The sequence below is a fragment of the Cydia strobilella genome, chromosome 18, assembly GCF_947568885.1.
Source record: "Cydia strobilella chromosome 18, ilCydStro3.1, whole genome shotgun sequence".
Classification (NCBI taxonomy): domain Eukaryota; kingdom Metazoa; phylum Arthropoda; class Insecta; order Lepidoptera; family Tortricidae; genus Cydia; species Cydia strobilella.
Window position 1 is genome coordinate 8,655,315 of NC_086058.1, and position 19,021 is coordinate 8,674,335.

At 39.1% G+C, this 19,021-nt stretch overlaps 1 protein-coding gene across 1 annotated transcript in view; it reads left to right on the forward strand.

The window, feature by feature from the left end:
- The window catches only part of LOC134749290 (midasin), a 38,904-nt gene extending 19,906 nt beyond the window's left edge, over nucleotides 1–18,998 (forward strand). The window contains exons 19-41 of the mRNA XM_063684188.1: nucleotides 89–315; nucleotides 955–1,169; nucleotides 1,946–2,163; nucleotides 2,755–2,925; nucleotides 4,634–4,834; nucleotides 5,277–5,494; nucleotides 6,048–6,210; nucleotides 6,615–7,768; nucleotides 8,474–8,603; nucleotides 8,791–8,920; nucleotides 9,135–9,210; nucleotides 9,564–9,780; nucleotides 9,959–10,060; nucleotides 10,440–10,607; nucleotides 10,956–11,321; nucleotides 11,968–12,145; nucleotides 12,548–12,696; nucleotides 13,720–13,845; nucleotides 14,025–14,206; nucleotides 15,123–15,328; nucleotides 16,254–16,459; nucleotides 17,453–17,806; nucleotides 18,267–18,998. Coding sequence (XP_063540258.1) covers nucleotides 89–315; nucleotides 955–1,169; nucleotides 1,946–2,163; nucleotides 2,755–2,925; nucleotides 4,634–4,834; nucleotides 5,277–5,494; nucleotides 6,048–6,210; nucleotides 6,615–7,768; nucleotides 8,474–8,603; nucleotides 8,791–8,920; nucleotides 9,135–9,210; nucleotides 9,564–9,780; nucleotides 9,959–10,060; nucleotides 10,440–10,607; nucleotides 10,956–11,321; nucleotides 11,968–12,145; nucleotides 12,548–12,696; nucleotides 13,720–13,845; nucleotides 14,025–14,206; nucleotides 15,123–15,328; nucleotides 16,254–16,459; nucleotides 17,453–17,806; nucleotides 18,267–18,452 — 5,343 coding nt within the window. The 3' untranslated portion in view covers nucleotides 18,453–18,998. The remainder of the gene's footprint in view (nucleotides 1–88; nucleotides 316–954; nucleotides 1,170–1,945; nucleotides 2,164–2,754; nucleotides 2,926–4,633; nucleotides 4,835–5,276; nucleotides 5,495–6,047; nucleotides 6,211–6,614; nucleotides 7,769–8,473; nucleotides 8,604–8,790; nucleotides 8,921–9,134; nucleotides 9,211–9,563; nucleotides 9,781–9,958; nucleotides 10,061–10,439; nucleotides 10,608–10,955; nucleotides 11,322–11,967; nucleotides 12,146–12,547; nucleotides 12,697–13,719; nucleotides 13,846–14,024; nucleotides 14,207–15,122; nucleotides 15,329–16,253; nucleotides 16,460–17,452; nucleotides 17,807–18,266) is intronic.
- The last annotated feature ends 23 nt before the right edge of the window (nucleotides 18,999–19,021 follow it).

A 19,021-nucleotide genomic window follows, 5' to 3' on the forward strand; every position in this document is an offset into this window, starting at 1 on the left:
GTAACCTTGCTTTGAAACAAGGTTTATATTGGCTCATTCACTCTCATCATCAGGGATAACAAGTAATGCGATATTTCTTTAATTCCAGATAATCGTAATAGTGGACAGAATACTAAATTTCCCGGTCACCAGCCCCGTGTCCCGTTTCTTGGCCGGTTTGGAGTTGCTTCGCGATAAGATTGAAGAGTGGAACAAGAACGCACATAAGGGGAACAATATGGTTGATATATCTTTGGAAGTTGGGCAGCAGATCATTAATTGGAGGAAGCTGGAGATGGGGCATTGGAAAGAGTGTCTAAACAATTTGTATCACAGGTATCAGTTATAAATTTTTGAAGGTTGTGATACATGCAAGCAAAGGGGAAACTTATTGTCGGTTGTCTATTAGGCGCAGTGACGCTTTTTAAATAACCGGCAAATATTGTGTTTTGACTGAAAAAGTTATTTTCATTTTAAAATGTTTTTACCATATCTACTCCAGCCTGTATTGACTCGTAGTACCCTGGAGTCGGACCAAGTTAACTCTGCATAGTATTTGCAATAACAAAGTGTGGCAGTGTCATCATTAATGTAAAATTTCTATACAAAAATGGTGTTTATAATGCCACCACTTTGTTCTGTTCAAATTGGTGCAAAGTTCGCTTAGGCCGACTCTAGTAAAGAATGTTATATCATTCTAACTAAAGGTCTAATTTTGATTACAATTTGTCTTCCCATAAAGTTCTAAGGCCTGTGCACACCGGGTGCGTGTTCGTAAACGTGCACGTGCGCGTTGTAATATACATATCCTTATGATAGACGCCACACCGATTGCGTGGCGTGTGCGTGCGCGGCTCCAACATTTTAGCGCACGCGCTTGTCTAGACACGCATCCGGTGTGCTCTGACCCTAAAGTTGGTCGGTTGGATAAATATTGTGAGACGTTGCTTACATCTATACTCGGCAATGTTTTAGGAAACAATCCGAAGCTCACAAATACTGGTTCTACGTATACTCGGTCATCAACTCTTACCTGGACGACACTGCAGACGCCGTCCCAGCGGAGAGGGTTATCAAAGTCCTGAAGGACTTTATGGAGACATCCAACATGGCAGAGTATGAAGTCAGGCTGGATATACTGTATGTGTATCACTGCCATCTTGTGCACTTTGAGCGGAGTCAGAGGCGAGGTGAGTGCACATCAGCCTACAGACATCCAATGCTGGAAAGAAGGCTACCGCCATATAGGCTACCTTGAAAGTGTTATTTAGACTCAGTTTTATTAATAGTTGGCCCCATACAGAGAGAGGTCTCAAATCTCAACATCCCCTCGAGCGGCAAAGAAATATTCTAAATTTTCGCGTCGTGCGGCGCGCAGCCGCCAGGGGGCGTGTTTTCCATATTAAAAATGGCGGCCCGCCGCACGCGCCGTTGTCAGAGAGCGTCCCATTCGAGGTAGCTTGCCGCCTGAGGGGTTACACCAGCATCATCCAATCCAATAAATAACATTTCCTATTTTTGAGACCTTTTAACTACTTCCCTCTAACTTTTTAATAACCTCCACACCGATCCTCCTCATGTTCAAACAACGATTATGTAGTTGAGACTCATACCTTACTATGCTTAGTCTATTATAATTTATTTGGAGAATTCAGTCCGCATTAGTTTCTAAAAAATGTTTTTATCCATTAACTGATCGCTAGTCAGGCATGCCTTAGTTAGACTAAAGAGTTTCTCATATAAAACAGTCGCAAGGTTTCTACGTAAAAATATTATGTCGCAACAGACAAAGAACCCAACATCATCGACACTACACACTTGCACCATCCCACTAACCACACACACAGTGTGAAATTGTGCTGGTAACCATGGTAACTCCAGGTTTAACCGGTTAACCCCGGGAATGGTGCAAGTGGCGCTTACAATGCTTCCATGCGAGATGTGAATAATCATTAATCTGTTTCAGATGAACTTCTATCGATATTCTGGAACACATACAACTACTACGCTCAATTCGCCCCCCAAGTCGCCGCACAAATAAAGGAAAAGCGGGCGCCAATTGAGAAGAAACTTCGAGACTTCGTGAAGATCTGCTCGTGGGACCGAGACCTTAGTTACTGGAGCGTTAAGGACACGGTGGATAAGGCACACAAGGCTCTGCATAAGCATACTAAAGAATTTGAGGTTAGTAGTCTTTAAATGTTTGTTGTTGGGCCTTCGTTACTTTCAATAATTCTCGCCACGCCTTCCTGCTGGCGATAACAACGCTGAGCCTCGCTCCAGCTCAATCCCACTGCACTTTTTTCGCCTTCGACGGATCGCTACCATGAAAGTGTTATGTCTCTATTCGACAATTTGACAGTTACACCACGTGGATAGTTTTTACTGTTCCGTTACGTACGTTATAGGTATGTGTCTTTTTCAACCAAAAGGGTACTCATTGTCGTTTGTCAATAAGGCGCTATATCCATAAAGCTTCCTTATCGACAACCGACAATGTAGCTTTAAGTTGAAAACGTTACATATATCTATGTACTAACTATTCTTTTAGCACCCACAAGCCGAGGACAAGGACGATAACTGTGACCTGAAGTTTTTAATTACAGCCATTATACCTTGTGATTTAATTTTTTCTTTGGACCGAATAGTCCATCTGTCGTATTCCTTTTATGTGCAATAAAGTTTAAAATAAATAAATATTTCCGACGAACGAGATTTACTAGGCATTTAATTGTATAATAGAAGTGACCCAATATTCATACCTTATTATTTCAGAACGTACTAAAAGAAAGCGTGGTATCATGCCTAGTTGATAAATCGAACGACTCGGGGGTCGACCACGTCGGTATCTGGGACCGCCCGAAGCGGACCACGGGCGTCAACGCGACTGGCGGCGCTTACATGATCGACACGCAAAACTATGTTGTTATGGCTAGAAATATTAAGGTGAGCTTATGCTACCTATATGAGTGATAATGCCGTCCTTAGCCGAATAGCGCTATCTCAATAACAAATGATTTTGAAAATGGAACTAGGTATCAGTTATAGAAACTGAAGTACAAGTTAGCAATGAATTTTCATTAGAGATGATAGCGCTATTTGGCTTAGTAGGGCCGTATAGCGCTATATGTCCGTAAAATACTGCAAATTATTGTGGACGCAATTTTGTCAATTGACGTACATAGTACGGCGCCATAAGTTCTGTGACAGTTGTTAAAGGTTAGTGCTTACAACGCAATCTCCTTCAGCTTCATTATTTTGTAATAGTTTACGCGGCCCTTGTATCTCTTTATCTATGACTAGAGGAAGCTTCATTAAACTAATAACTATACGCGTCATAATATTAACATGTATTTGATACGATTTCATTAATCAACTGCTTTTAAACACTGCAATAACCAATTTTATTCTCATGAGGGTCAAAACATCTTTGATAACAACAATAACTTGTCACAGCGTAATCACTTGACTTTAATTGTCAATTTAACTAAAAATCTTAAATAGGGGACGGCCGCTTCTCCATGTTTGTATGTTATGTATGTGTTTGTATGGCCGTCCCCTTTTCTAGTCCCCATTTTTCTCTTTGGATATAGACATTATGGAAAACATTTTACATAATTTGATGTATATTTACCATAGCTATGCCCCTACGTTTGACTTTTTTCTATTTTTTGATTATTGTAACAATTAGGTGCAAAAAACAGAATTCATACAAATTTTTAAATGCTCCTATTATAATAATTAAAAAATCGAAAAAAATCACGCAGGGGCATAGCTGTAGTTGATATTTAACAAATTGTATCAAAATATTTTCAACAATATGAAAATTCTGGGAGGAAAATTAGGACTATGTTTGTATGAAAACGCGATTTCGCGCCGTTCCTCCACTTTCGTCTTAACTAGACTCAACGGTAAAAGATCGTATATCATCAATTTATCCATCACTAATGAATTAAACCTATATCCTCTATGTCACCTCATGTCAATAACCTTAAGCCATATCAATAATCTCAATGCCTACTAACACTCATTTTGTTTTTCGCAGCTTATTCAGGTAACCTCAAATGAACATATTAGCATCGTAGTTAGAATGGGTGTTGGGTTGGGTAGTTGTCATCGTAGTTAGGTGGTTGATTTATTTGAGTTAGATTAGATTAATATATTAATGCTGCTCAGTGAATCACCCTTTGTTAATTAGTGCATGTGGAATTATCCCAATAAAATATTCTCCATTAATAGTATTTACATACACATACATACCTAGGCCTAAGGCCTGAGGTTTCCTTATTTATTTCTGTTTGACGGAGCCGGAAAGCGGCAACTTCGTTTGGCGCATCGGGCCGAAAGTTGACGCTACCGGCCGGAGGACAGAAAAAAATATTCATAAAAATATTAAATAGAAACACTTCTTACGGTTGGGTTTTAGTAATGTAGCAAAATTATGTCCTGTTTTGATTTATAGTAAAACTAATGCATGGCACATGGCACTAAGAGTATGATGTTTGACTGATCAGATGAAAAGATTAATTGGGATCGAGATAACTCGTTTAGTTACAGCTACTGACCGATATTTCAAAAGGTCACGAGTTTGAACCTCGCTCGATTGGGTGAATTTTGCCATATTTCCCTATTTTAAAAAGTCTTTGGTTTGTAGAAATATCTGGATCAATCCGAACAGCCGAGCGCTGTGATCGCCGACGGTAGCCTGCTGTCCAAGATACCCAGCTTACTAAACAAAGCTAAGCTACTATGTAAAGAGACTTTGAACAACGCCAGCTATCCCTCGCTGGTCCAGGCGCTGGACGACTTTGTCACTGTCGTCATCGAAACGAGCACACATCTTGGCTCATTGGAGGTAAGTTATAAAGATTTATTATTTTGCTGTACTTTATTTGACTGAGCTTAATTCTTGAGCCATCCAGGCATGCAGCCCAATGTGTGGGTAGACGGCCGAACCGAAGGCCTAATATGAAGCATAGATAGCTGATTAAAATCCAAGCATGTACATAGCGTTTCTCAAAAAAAATTGCACCGAAATGCCTATGCAATACGCGATGTGAAACTCGAGCCATTACAGGCACTTTACAGTTTTTTTAAACATTTTCCTTGACTCGCCGCGCCCTATATGTCTATAACCTAGTCTATAATGAAAATTCTTCCATCAATAAACTTAATGTGCCATAGGACTTATTGCAAGAATGAATGTAATTCTGTAACAGAAGCTGAATAAGCAATCATCGCAAATTGTTCTCAAAAAAACCTTTGTTGTATATTTTACATACGAAAACTTTTTTTAGATCGACGCAACACTTCCCAAAGACAAACAAACGTCTCAAGCAAAAAACATGGTTCAGCAGAAACGCAAAGCCGTCGCCGACCTTTTCAAAGCCCTTAGCAAGATTGGCCTGAACTACCGTACAGGGCTGGTGATACTGGCGGCCGCAGAGCAAGAACTATACGACTTCACTATAGCCCCGGTTGATTTGGATGCGGCTATGAGTTATTTAAAGAGCAGGTAATTTAATGTTTTAAATACTGATTATAGAAGATTTTCATTCAACTAGGTTTGAGATACAGAGGCATGTCTCTACCTACCTTGTAATGTGCTACTTTATATTGTTCTTTGGAAGTTTAAAATTAATTCTAAATGTGTCGAGGGTACTCGTAAGCGTAACGCATAGAGGCCTGAAGAGTTTAAAGCAAAAAGTACTTAGATAAAAAATAAATAATTAGTAGGTATTGAAAGTAGTTAGATAAAAAGGACTTCCTTTTGCAATGCAGTATAAACATACTTAATTATTCACTTTTTCATTCACTTTTTCCAAAACTATGCTTCATATGCTGCTCTTCTTTGAGACGGCCAATGTCTCTTGTTATGTAATTTTTGAATATGACTTTCTCCTTATTGGTTATAGGAGTATTTTTTGACACTCAGCCTTTAACACCTTGTATGTTAACTTCCTCTTTAGATTTCTGTTATTTTTGAGTGTCAATACTTAGTAAACAGCAGGGTTGTAAAAATATATTTTAATGTGTGTGTAATCAGTGATTTTTCGTATTTTCCTTAGGCGGTGTGACGCTTCCCTGAGCTTACTTTGGTCCGGCTGTGAAAAGTATTTCCACAAGAACATTGCCCGTCACAGAACTCTGTCTGCGGCCCTACTGACGCCTCATCAAGATTTGGGCATACAGAACATTGAGCGGTGTAAAGGATTCGCTGCGCAGTTATTGGTATGTTCAATTCTTCATATGTATAAATATGCGTTTTTTGAATTCCTTAACGACTTTCGTAAGGCGTTTACTCTGTTACGCCCATTCGAGTAATAGGCTAGTTTCTTAAGGGAAGTGAGTTTATTAGCGGCAATTTTCATTATATTTCTGAAAACAAAAAATCGCGACAAACGTCATTATTTGGTAACAGTTTTGGCGGTCTAGCAATTTTAAGTTAGAAAACTTATAGTGGTTTGACTATCGCAACCTGCGACCGGTGAAGTCCGAAGATTTGCTTAATTTTCTAACAATATTTCAACGTTTTGAAAAAGCAGATGCTTTGATTGGAGTGTGAAAACAATATTTTTTCTCATAATTAGCATAACCATTTGAAAATAGATCTTAATAGAAAATGTATCTTGCAGAAACTAACAAACTCTCAAAAGAAGTCCATATCGAAGTACTCCAGACAGCTCTGTGACTTACGGACACTAACAACGAACCTAACATCAGTGCTAGATGTCGACACGACTGGCGAAAACATTACTACGCTAAACGAAAAACTGAAGACCCTAACTGAATGTTACGCTAATGCCAGCATATTACTCGACCAGTTCAGCGTTCTCATAAAATCCTGCCCAGAGAAAGAACTCAGAGCAAAATATGAACCGGAGTTCGATGCCGTCCTATCCCAATCTCCAATAGTACGCTGCTTTAAAAACAGCGATGAATGGCATGCCTTATACAAGAAGATAAAAAGCGTAATATCAATCGTTGATAAACAAAAGACTGCTCTACATAAATTGTCAAACACAATGCCCAAAGAACTTGGAAGCGACTTTGGTCCCCTGCCAAACGTTTCACAAAGTCATATAGACATCACCAATGAAGCTAAAGCTAATCTGGAAAGCATACAAGAAGAATTGGACAGTGTATTAACTGAATATCACTTCAAAATACAATCCACTGTAATAACAGATGAGATACCTGAACATCCTATACTAAAGAGTATTGCCAATTTATCAAAATATGTAAAAGAAACCATAGAACAGCTTGATACTTATGACGAACCAGCAGACGTTTCCATGGAAGACACACAGACCAAAAAGACTGAGTTGATAAGTGAGACAGAAGATTTGGTAGCCACAATGTTACTTGTGATTCAATCATTGTATAAGAAACATTTGCCAGAAGATAAAGCAGACGTTGACGTGTTAAATGCGATAGATGAAATAATTGAAAATGGTAAGGAAGAGATGGAAGAATCGAACGAAATCCTGGAAGATAATCATTTGAAAGAACTTTTGCAGGATAAACTATCAAGTGATGCCAAGTCACTTAAACTAGAGGCTTTGGTAACCAAAGTCCATAATTTGTTAAGTAATTATGTAGAATTTTTATCGACGACAGGCCAAGATACAGAAGAATTGAAGAATGTGGTAATGAGATCGATCCCAATATTGGAACAAACTGTGCTGTTTGTACAATACTTCGTCACGCAGAAAGTAGCAGTACATAGAGTTTCGTGTAAAATGCTATCAGTGCTTTTGAAGATTTTCTCCGACTTAGCGACGAAAGGGTAAGCAAATATTTAGTAATTAATTAATATTAAGCTTACTAAAAAGCTAATATGAGGCAGAGGGAATATATTTCCCACCTGATTTTGAACTTTATTTCAAAGTGATAGGGCTCAATTTTGCATAATTTCTGACACCCTTATGCCTTATATATAAAGGGTTAACTTGCAATGTAGGTACCTAACTATGTATGTTTGTTTGTAAGGGTCAAATCTTGCAAGTTAAATTTGACCCACTTCCCGGTTTTTGATGAAGCTGAAAAGTTGCATACATATGTAAGTTGGGTAACAATGCAATATTATGGTACCATCGAGCTGATCTGATGATGGAGACAGGAGGTGGCAGGAATTCTGTGATAAAATAACCCAACCTAATTGTGTTTGGGGGTTTTAGAATTTTCTCGATGAGTGGAAAGAAAAGTACAGTCAGCGATAAAAGCTTGTACCAAAAATGAAATTTTTGCCAAAAACTTATTTATCATTCAGTGCTCTTAAGGCAAATAAGTTCGGTTCAGTAACTTCAGTATATGAAACCACCAGGCCAAAACCTGAATGTGGCAAGGCTTAGAGAGGAACTCTATTTATTAGGTTGGATTTATATTTTATGCACAATAATAATCTCTTGTTTCTTATAACTGGCTAAGTTATGTTGAATCTTGCAAGGTTGTTTTTCACTTAGTAAAAATTTAACTTACGATATTTTTATAGTTTTTGCAAACCATCTGACATGGATATGGAAGACGGCGAAGGTGAGGGCGGTCCGGGTAAGCTCACCGGCGGCACCGGTTTGGGCGATGGCGAGGGGCAAAAAGATGTCTCGGAGAGAATCGAGAATCAGGTATGTAATCTAGACAAGAATATGCAAAACTTTGAGAAACACCTTACCTCATTTTTATTGTAAAGAAACTCCTTTTTCAAAATTGGTTTTAGATATAGCCCATGTCACTCGCGCACAAAACCTACTAACTCTCAAACGATGCCCCTTGTTCACGCACGTTTCTTAAAACAAACTATTTGTTTAACAGGATCAACTAGACGATGCACAGCGTCCAGGGGAAGAGAAGAAGGAAGAGGAAAGGGACTGCAAAGAGGAACAGAAGGGAGTCAACATGACTGACGACTTCGATTCCCACCTGCAGGATGTTGACCAGAAAGGTATACTACAATTAATTGAATTTGTCCAATTGAGGAGGGATTTAAAGCTTCTAGGGCAGTGGGATAGGGTTAAAGCCAGCGTTCAAAGCGCATTGTAATATGCCTACTTGGAAAATAAACTTTACTACTAGTTTAAGTATGGCAGCTATATAATTTTATTATCAATAGTCTGTACTATTGGTCTGATGCAACTAATTATTTATATTTTTTTTAGAAGGAGATTCAGATCAAGATGACGATGAAGATGATGCTGATAAACAAATGGGAGATACGGACAATGCAGCTGAAAAGTAAGACTTTTTACTAGGAGCTCGGGGATCATTAAAAAAATCCATATTATTATCCAACCTCCCCAAAAAATTCACGAGATTCGGTTGAGAAATGCGACCTGTAAAGGAAAACCGAAAGCTGGACATACGAAATCATACGAGACAATTTGCTCGTGTTTGCGTTCGCTCAGTCATTATAAGTACAATCTGACTTAAAAAACACTGCAATCGTCATTTTAACATTTTCAATATTTTCAGAAAAGATATGTTCCTAACTAGACAATGCCTCATAAAGGGCTAAATTCGTTTTATTTTATATTTGTGTCACTAACCGACATCTCGTGCTCACTCACATCTGTTTTATGAATTCATAGACTAGATCAACAAATATGGGGTTCAGAAGACGAAGATATTGACGAGGAACAAAACGATAAGAAAGACAAAGAGGAAAAGGGCAAGGGAGAAAGCACTGGCGAGAAAGAGATGGGTGCCAAAGAAGAGGAACAAGGCCAGGACGATGGGAGTAAAGGGAAAGAGAAGAAGAAAAAAGATATCAATGAAATGCAGGAACCTGAGATTGATGATGATCAAGTAAGTGAAAAATAGAATGCTTATTTCTTTCGGTTGCAGTTTTTTTGCAATTTAGTTGATGTAAATACGTTCTATTAACGAAGTCCAGTGTTATCCGTAATATGTACGGAAAAATAAGACCACCTTTTCTTTCGTGTATGACATATATGACTTATAGTCTTATATTACATCTTTTTAGGTGGATCCATTCCATGGCAATCAACAACCACTGCCGGAGCCTGAAGATTTTGACCTTCCCGATAACATGGATGTAGATGGCGATGAAGCAGGCGATGACAAAGTAAGTTATGACTTTATTAAATATTAAATTAGGACCCATCCTGGACCCTATTTTATAAAACACTTACAACGTTACAAGTAAGTCTAAACTAGCAACATTGATGTTATTGACACTGGCTTGACCAATAATGCAGCCTTTTGACTGGAGTTTCCGTTTAGACTTTTACCTTTATAAAATCGTACTCGGGTAGTCCACTAAAGTGGCAAAAGTTTGAGTTGAGATTGAAGCAATACCCTATTAAGACGCATTTTCTCAGCACACGTGTCTCACGGCTCACAGTCACAGACCAAGGGCTTTTCCCTGTTGTGTACATAAGACAAGTCTTTCCTTGGTACTGTTATCTAAGCAGCGCACTTAATTAAATGCACCTTATTTACAGGACGGCGAAACAGAAACGGAGAATCCCTTCGACATCGACGTGATGAAAGAGAACATTCCTGAGGAACCAGAGGCGGAGCAGAAAGAGCGAGACAACACAGGCCTGGAGGTGTCCAGTGACGAGGAGGGTGATGATAATGAGAACGGGGAGGATGGACAAAATAAAGAGGTAAAAATCATCCATAATTCCATCGTACTAGAGTGTATATTCGGAATTATGCGAGATTCGTGATTCAGAATTACCCGAATTAGTGATTTAAAAGCATTTTTTGTTATTGGATTTAGTAGTCTACCATCGAAATATCATTGCTGTAATAGAGACAGGGAGCGGGTAGTTATATTTAGTTGTAATTTTTATTTCTTTATTCTATCTCCCTTTGTGCATTGACCATCAAAAGATTTTTTTTTTATAGATTCATATTAAAAAAAATTGGAAGTTGATGTGGCGCACTTTTCTAATTAAGAACACAAAATCTGGGAAATAAAATCTTATTCCTTCACTAATATTTGCTAACAGGATTCACAAGACAAAGAAGAAGAAGGCAAAGACGAGCAAGCACAAACAGAAGACAGCAAAGACGAAGCACCCACAGAAAATGATCAAGCTGACAATGCCGAGATGGAAGCAGAAGAAAATCAACTAGAACAAGACCAACCGGAGCAACCTGAATCCGACAAACCGGATGAACTTCCAACCAACCCTGATAAGATAAATGAAGAAGACCAAGTGGAAGAAAAGAAGGAAGTGAAGCCACAAGCGGATCCGTCTACAAATGACCCGGCGGCTGGTGAGAAGGCAGAGAACGCTGAGGTGGAGCGAGGGACTGATGATAATGTGGATACCAATGCGGAGCAGAAGAAGGATGAGGATTCCGCGCCTTTTGTAAGTAAAGCTAATTTGTTAGGTTTTAGTTTTATAAAGAGCGTTTATTTCGAAAGTCGAAAACTATAAGAGTAACAGATACACAGGAACACACCTTTTTGGTAAAGAAAATGACGAATAAGTTTCCATGGATCCTAGCTAGAGATAAATAATGCTTAAAAATTGTACGCTTCATATGCTCACATCTATAGTAACCTTATGGCCGCATCGGTCTTTAGATGAGTAGGTGCATATTTAGGGTTCCGTACCCAATGGGTAAAAACGGGACCCTATTACTAAGACTGCTGTCTGTCTGTCTCATGGTCTGTGTGTGGCTGTATCTCATGAACCGTGATAGCCAGACAGTTGAAATTTTCACAAATGATGTATTTCTGTTGCCGCTATAACAACAAATACTAAAAACAAAATAAAATAAATATTTAAGTGGGGCTCCCATACAATAAACGTGATTTTTTTGCCGATTTTTGCGTAATGGTACTCTTAGTGCGCGAGTCCGACTAGCACTTGGCCGGATTTTTTTAAAATATTTAAATGTGGTTTTACATGCATTAGCATACCTAAACAGCACTGTAATCGCAAATATAATTTCGTAATACATGCTGTTACATTTTTTTTCTCACATCCCCTTAATATTTTTTCTATGCAGGAACAAGCTCAAGAGCAAGTAGGCGAAGACAGACAATCGACCGGCCGTTCAGAACTGGACAAGAGCGACAAGGGACATCGCGGCGAAAAGCAAGCGGCCAGCCGCTCCAACCAGGCACAAGAACAGAACAAGAGGAAGGAAAACAAACCGGGGCAGACAGACCAGGAGAGGACACTGGGTAAAACTTGAATTATAACCATTACAAGGCTACAAGCCCACAACACAGAAACCCCGGTCCAGCGGTCTGCCATCTCAGACAATATAGCTTTAAAGATTACATTTTCGTTAGAAACTGCTCTGCTAGGTACAAAAAATAACAATCAGGTTCCTGTCTTCTTAACCCTTTATCAGGCTGACATTTCAGAAATGATAATCGAATGTCAGTCTTTGAAAATAGAACAAATGTTTGTAGTGCCGTATGTGGGAGACATATCTCCCTCAGCCTGATAAAGGGTTAACACCGTCTACTATGGTTGTCGTGATTGTTTATGCAGCGACGCAGTAAAATGTTGCGATCGCGTAAATCGAGTAATAAATTAAATCAGAAAACTTTTGCTATTACTTACCGATTTTTTGTCAGGTGACGTAAACGAGGATAAGAAGAAATCGCGCACTTTGAACGTGGAACGCGAGGAGGAAGCGGAGGACGGCGCGACAGAAGACAAGGACGGGGAAAAGGACGCCGACGCGTTCCAACACGTCAAACAGGCCAAAAAGGATGACTTGCAGGTATGCTTAAACTTTACAACTATTTCCTCTATATATATTTTTTCTTTATTTTCTCTATGGTCGGTTGCACCTATCTTATCTTATCTTATAGTTTCGGGGGCCCTTACGGATACACTTCGACCCATAGGGATCTTTTGTGCAGTTACCCCCTAGGAAAGATCCGTCCGCTACTCAAGAGCTTTCCCCACCATCTCCATATGCCGGATGATGGACCTTATGGGTAGCTTTTTGAATTCCTTTAGTACCAGGTAGCCTGTTCCAAAGTCCTTCATTCTTTGTCTGGCTGGCGAGGGCGTGACGAGGTTGCACCTAACCGCCCGACACCGTTAAGTTAAAGGGTCCGCTAAATTTTATTGTATAACAGCCGGTTGCACCAACCACATTTGGTGCAACCGATCCTAAGAAGTTTCATGGTCCACTGCTAGGTGAAGTTGATCAGTCCGCTAATTGCACCTTTTACTTAAGTAGACCAAACAGCTACTCTTTATTAAATGTCAAAACTGGTTAGTTCCCGATTCGCCGGATTCTTGTTTCGTCGGAGTCTCGTATATTCGGATTGTGACGTACAGAAGTAAATCTGGCGAAACAGGAATTCGGCGAATCGGGAACTAACCGACGATTTGATAAACTATTATGAGAAAAGTGAGGACTAATATGAGAAATGCAACAAGTGACATCACAAGAATATGTGTTCTTGCTGATTTTATAATCATTGACAGCGCCATTGCTTAGCCTCGTTTTTTTGTGTATTTTCGTACATTTGATTTTATAACTGCTTAGGTCAATATTACATGAAAAGCGTTTTCAGTGTATTATTATAAATATTTGGGGACAATCTTACACAGATCGACCTAGAGTCCTTGTGTTTGAAGCAAATGATTTATTAATTTCCTTATTCGAACTTAAACTATCGTGAGACATATTTCAAAAGCGACTAAAAATAATAGTGAGTGAAACCGTACTGATCTAAATAATTTCCTTATTGTTTAATTTTTAGGATAATTTCACAGAGGATATTTTCAGGTGATAGATGCCGCTACGAAAGAGCAGGCGGAACAACAGCCGACGCTTCAACAAGAGGACGAAGACGCAGAACCTATGAAAGAAGACGAGGAAGTTGCTATGGATGTCGACGATGATGATTTGGAGGTACAAGACTGCGACTGCTTAGACTGTTTACCTCTGGAATCCCGCGGACGCGAATTTATGCTATAAGTTACCTTAGTCGCACACAAGGTTGGATACAAATAATTGGCAATGGCTCGGGCTCGAGGGGCCAAAATAAACCAATCCAGAAACTCATATCAAAACTGTTTCTTAATTTTTAGGTGGAAAAATCTGAAGAAATCAAATCTGAAAAAGTAAAAGGTACAGACAAGGAAAAAGACAAGTCTGGCAACAAGAAAGACGGAGCCGACGATGCTACTGGCGAGACTGGCATCGAAGTAGAGGGGGAGGGAGTGGTCACCACCACTGTGCCGAGAGGGCTGGACACCACTTACCATACTAGGTAGGACTTTTGTGTTATCACTTATCAGAGAGGGGATGGTTATGGGGCGCTAGCCTCCCAATTTAACCATGTATTTTAAGTCTTTACGGAAGAGAAATTTCTTTAGCGTCCGTACCTATTCATTGGGTTCAATCCCCTCCCAAATTATAATCCTGAATCCACCACTAGAGGCATGTAGCCCTCCTACCTAAGTCATATAACGGTATCTCAAAGACAAAGGAGTTTGAAAACGGAACTTTCTGGTAATGAATTTAAGGTACAAGTTTTCATTCCATTATACCACTTGACTACAGATTTGATGCTGCAACCTCAATTGATTTTTTCAACTTTTTGTACTATAGATGATATAATTTCAGTATTTGCTCTTATTTCATAACACATGTACTTTCATTTTTATTGTAGAAGGAGAAATGAGACCATGTTTTAGTCTATTGTGCCTATATTTTAAAGCCTGACCAGAAATATATGATCATTGTCAAGAGGGCGCTGTTATTCTCATGTATATGGTGACAGTTCAGTTTAGTCTGAAAAATTTAGTTCCAATGAAATTCCGCAACATGGGGCGTGATCACATATTCCTGGTCGGGCTTTACAAGAACATGATATAAAACCCTAACTCACGAGAAACTATTCTTAAAAGTATTTTATCATTTTTCTCAATAGTGTAGTGTAGTAAATGGGTAATTTTACCATGAGCTGGTCTGCAAAGTAAAAAGGCCTTTACCAATTTAGCCATTGGGTGCCTTGCGACTCGGTCTAACTCATACGTGTCAGTTCCTTGTTTTAACTATAGTTTGTCAAAGGACTGTCTCATTTCAAACATAGACAGAGATAATCATACTATCTTTGTGTTACACTAGTACTAGCACCCAAAAGAAAAGCATGATGAGTATAGTTTTTTTTTCACATATTATAGGTTGGAAGACATAGGCCAGCACAGCGACGACATGTCCCTGGAAGAGTACATGAGCATCCGGTCGTGGCTGACGAGCGGGCTCGGAGGCGGGTCGGGCGCGGCGCAGGCGTGGCGCGCGCTGTGGCGGCGCAGCGCGCGGCCCGCCGCCCGTCTGTGCGAGCGGCTGCGGCTCGTGCTCGAGCCCACTGCCCGCTCTAGGAGGGCTGGTACGTTATATAGGTTAAGCAAATCTTGTCAGTAGAAAAAGGCGCGAAATTCAAATTTTCTATGGGACGATATCCCTTCGCGCCTACATTTTTGATAATGACATAGATGACACATTTTCATTAACCCTTTAAATGCATGGGTTTTTCTTTGACCTGAAATTAATATGTGTTACATAATTGAAGGCATGTTTACAAAAACAACATAACTACACTAGACATCAATTTACAGGAAACGAAAAAAACTAAATGTCTTCTTATATATTACTTATTGAACATAAACATTGTATAGGTGATTTTAGTAAGTGGCCAATAGTTCCGAAATATACGATTACACATTTCAAAGACCAGTATTTTTGGAAAAAAAAATTAAAAATAAGTTCGTGACTTATGCTGTTTTTGTAAAATTTTGTTAGTTATGTTCTTTTTGTAAGAAAATGAAACAAGTTTCTATAGAAATTATGTTTTTTATTCTATCAGAGAGGTACAGATTTATCTTACTTAACTAGTGGATTTATTTTTTTGGGGACTGATTTTGGACAATTGGGGTCATTTTTGGACACTATCTTTTGCTCTACGTGTAGATCCCGCTTAGACGAATGCTATGATACCAAAAACTCAAATCCGCAAAAAATTTTAGTTTTGCAAACGTGCCTTCAATTGTTTACTGATTCTAAAAAAAAACCACATCGATTTTTCTCTGCTAAATCAGTGTTAGAATTTACATAGGCTAAATTATATTTATGAAAATATATAATTTTCAGTAAGAGATACATGAAAAATCTTACGCCACCGCTGCCTCGGTTTGCCCCTCCCGTTTGGGCCTGGGAAGGCAGAGCTAAGGGCTCTGTTGCGTGTAATGATATGAGATGGAAATAAGTAACAGCATTTTCAATAAACATTCTATCACTTCCTACTTTTTCCTCAGGTGACTTCCGAACGGGGCGCGCCATCAACATGCGCCGCGTCATCCCCTACATCGCGTCCCACTTCCGCAAGGACCGCATCTGGCTGCGCCGCACCAAGCCCGCGAGACGCGACTACAGGATCGCCATCGCTGTGGACGACTCCAGCTCCATGGCGGACAATAGGAGCAAGGAGCTCGCGTTTGAGAGCTTGGCACTAGTTTCACAGGTTACTTATTCCTCTGTTTTCTAATTATCTTCATACTCGTAAACATTTGGATTTTAGAACATTATTTCTTACACAAGTTGACCAAGGGAGAGTAAACTCAACCTAAACCTGCCAAAGAAGACCAAAATTAACCTGCTTTATTTAAATACTACGCGTTTCAAATAAAACTATTTCTTTATTGCACCATGGTAATTACAAGATGTTAATAACATGTAAAAAGTATCTCATGGACCCGGAACGGGTATGGCAGGTAAAACTTACAACTAGGACTAGTGCTAATATAAATATTAAATTAATAAAAATTATAATTATTTACACAGTGACATTAGTTGGTACAAATATCGGAATCATTTAAAAAATCATCAACTGCATAATAGTTTTTATTAATAAGAAATGCCTTAAACTTTTTTGCAAACGTTTCGTCCCTCTCCTCTGACCTAATGTAGTTTGGAAGATTGTTATAATATTTTGCGGCGGCGTATAAGGGGCTGTTTCGGAATAGTTCTAGTTTTGGTGCAGGTAATTGAAGTTTGTTTTTTAACCTTTCATTTTGCTGTTTTTGGAACAAGTGCATATTTTTCCTCACAAACATGGCTAGTTCAAAAATATAGATGCATAGTAATGTAAGTATACCATGCTCAGAAAAATAAAGCTGACAACTTTCTTCTTTTTATACTAATTAATAAAGGGATTTATTAGGACTGCATAAAACGGTCATGTAACGACGTTGCCATGTCGTGTATTCACTTCGTAGTTTGTTATTGCGTTGTATCACTGCGCTACTTTCGTTTTAACTTATTGAGGAATTAAAACATACAATTTGGGCTAATAACGAGGGGCAGGGCGGCATGACAAGATGAACGTTTCATTTTAATGTTATTTGAAACGCATAAGATTCATACCAAAAAACCTGTCTTAGAAGATTTAGGTGCTGCCCTGTAAGTAGCCTTTAAATAATAATTTCTTCTATCATCACGTATTTTACCTTTCCAGGCTCTAAACCTCCTCGAATCCGGCGACCTCGCAGTCCTAAGCTTCGGCGAGAAACCCAACTTACTCCACCCGTTCACCGAACAGTTCTCCGAACATTCCGGCTCCAAGATTCTGGAGCAACTCCGCTTCGAACAAACGAAGACCAAGATCGCTCAACTTCTAGATTTTTGTACTGTAATGTTCGAAGAGCAAAGCGTGAGAAGCGACGCGCCGAACGCGAAGTTGCTGGTGGTCGTGAGTGATGGCCGCGGGATATTCTCTGAGGGCGAGGCGCGGGTGCTGCAGGCTGTGCGGAGAGCGAGGCAGCACGGCATATTCTTGGTCTACGTTATTATTGACAATCCCGATAATAAGGTAACATTTGTAATGATTGTAAGGCCCACTTGCGCCATCCCACTAACCCGGGGTTAAGCGGTTAAACCCAGTGACAAATTGTACTGGTAACCATGGTAACGCCAGGTTTAACCGATTAACCCCGGGTTAGTGGGATGGTGCACGTGGCCAAGAGTATAAAACCATTTTAACGGTTAGCATGGAGATTGCTCTAAAAATGAATATAAGATGTATTTTCTTTTATCATACTGAAATTTTCTCGGCCACTCAAATATTCTCAAAATAAGTTCCATTCTTCCAAAATAAGTCTTAATTCCATTTCGATCTGTGAACTAATATTTGAAGTTTTTCGCCATCATGATTTTGACCATCGCCGGCAACGTACTTACAACCTCTGATGTTGCTGGTCTCCATGGGCGGCATTCGTCTGCTCGTTTGCCTCCTATATCATAAAAAATGTTTATGAACATTTTTTTTCCAGGACTCTATAATGGACATCCGTCGACCACTCCTAGACCCGACCACCAACACGCTGGCTGGCTTCGTGCAGTATCTGGACACGTTTCCATTCCCCTTCTACCTCATACTGCGGGACATATCTGCTTTGCCTAACGTTCTTGGTGACGCGTTAAGACAGTGGTTTGAACTGGCCGTCAATACTAGTTAGCGAATTTAGGTGCCACTTGAAGTTTGACATTCCTGGTGGAAATTAATGTTATAATTTACAACTTGCGATTTAAAAAGTTATTTTATAAGGAAATTAAAGGAATAAGGGGCCACTTGAGTAGAACATTCTCGCATTTGTTTCAACGGCCATAGGTATTTGTGTAAAGAATCAAATGGAACCAAGTGAATAGGCATAAGGAAGTGAGACCGTAAGAAGTCTTCTAAAAGTAAATATATAGAAATGTGATTCTAGAACAACACAAAATCAGAAGTAAAGAAGATTAAGAAAATTATGTTTAATTTTATCAAATGTTTGCATTATGATTAGGCGGAAGCTAACAGTACATATTAGTACATAGAAATGATATATTGTTTTTTGATGGATACGGCAATGTCTATATAGAGATAAAATTGTGGAGTTTAGATAAACGTAGATAGTGAAGATATACAATGTCACTTGTTAATCTTAGACAGCTAGAAGTATGCTGGGCATACAAAGAATATTTTTTCTTTGTTAAGTTGATAAACTGATAATAATAACACTTATGAAATATCATTGTGTTTTACTCA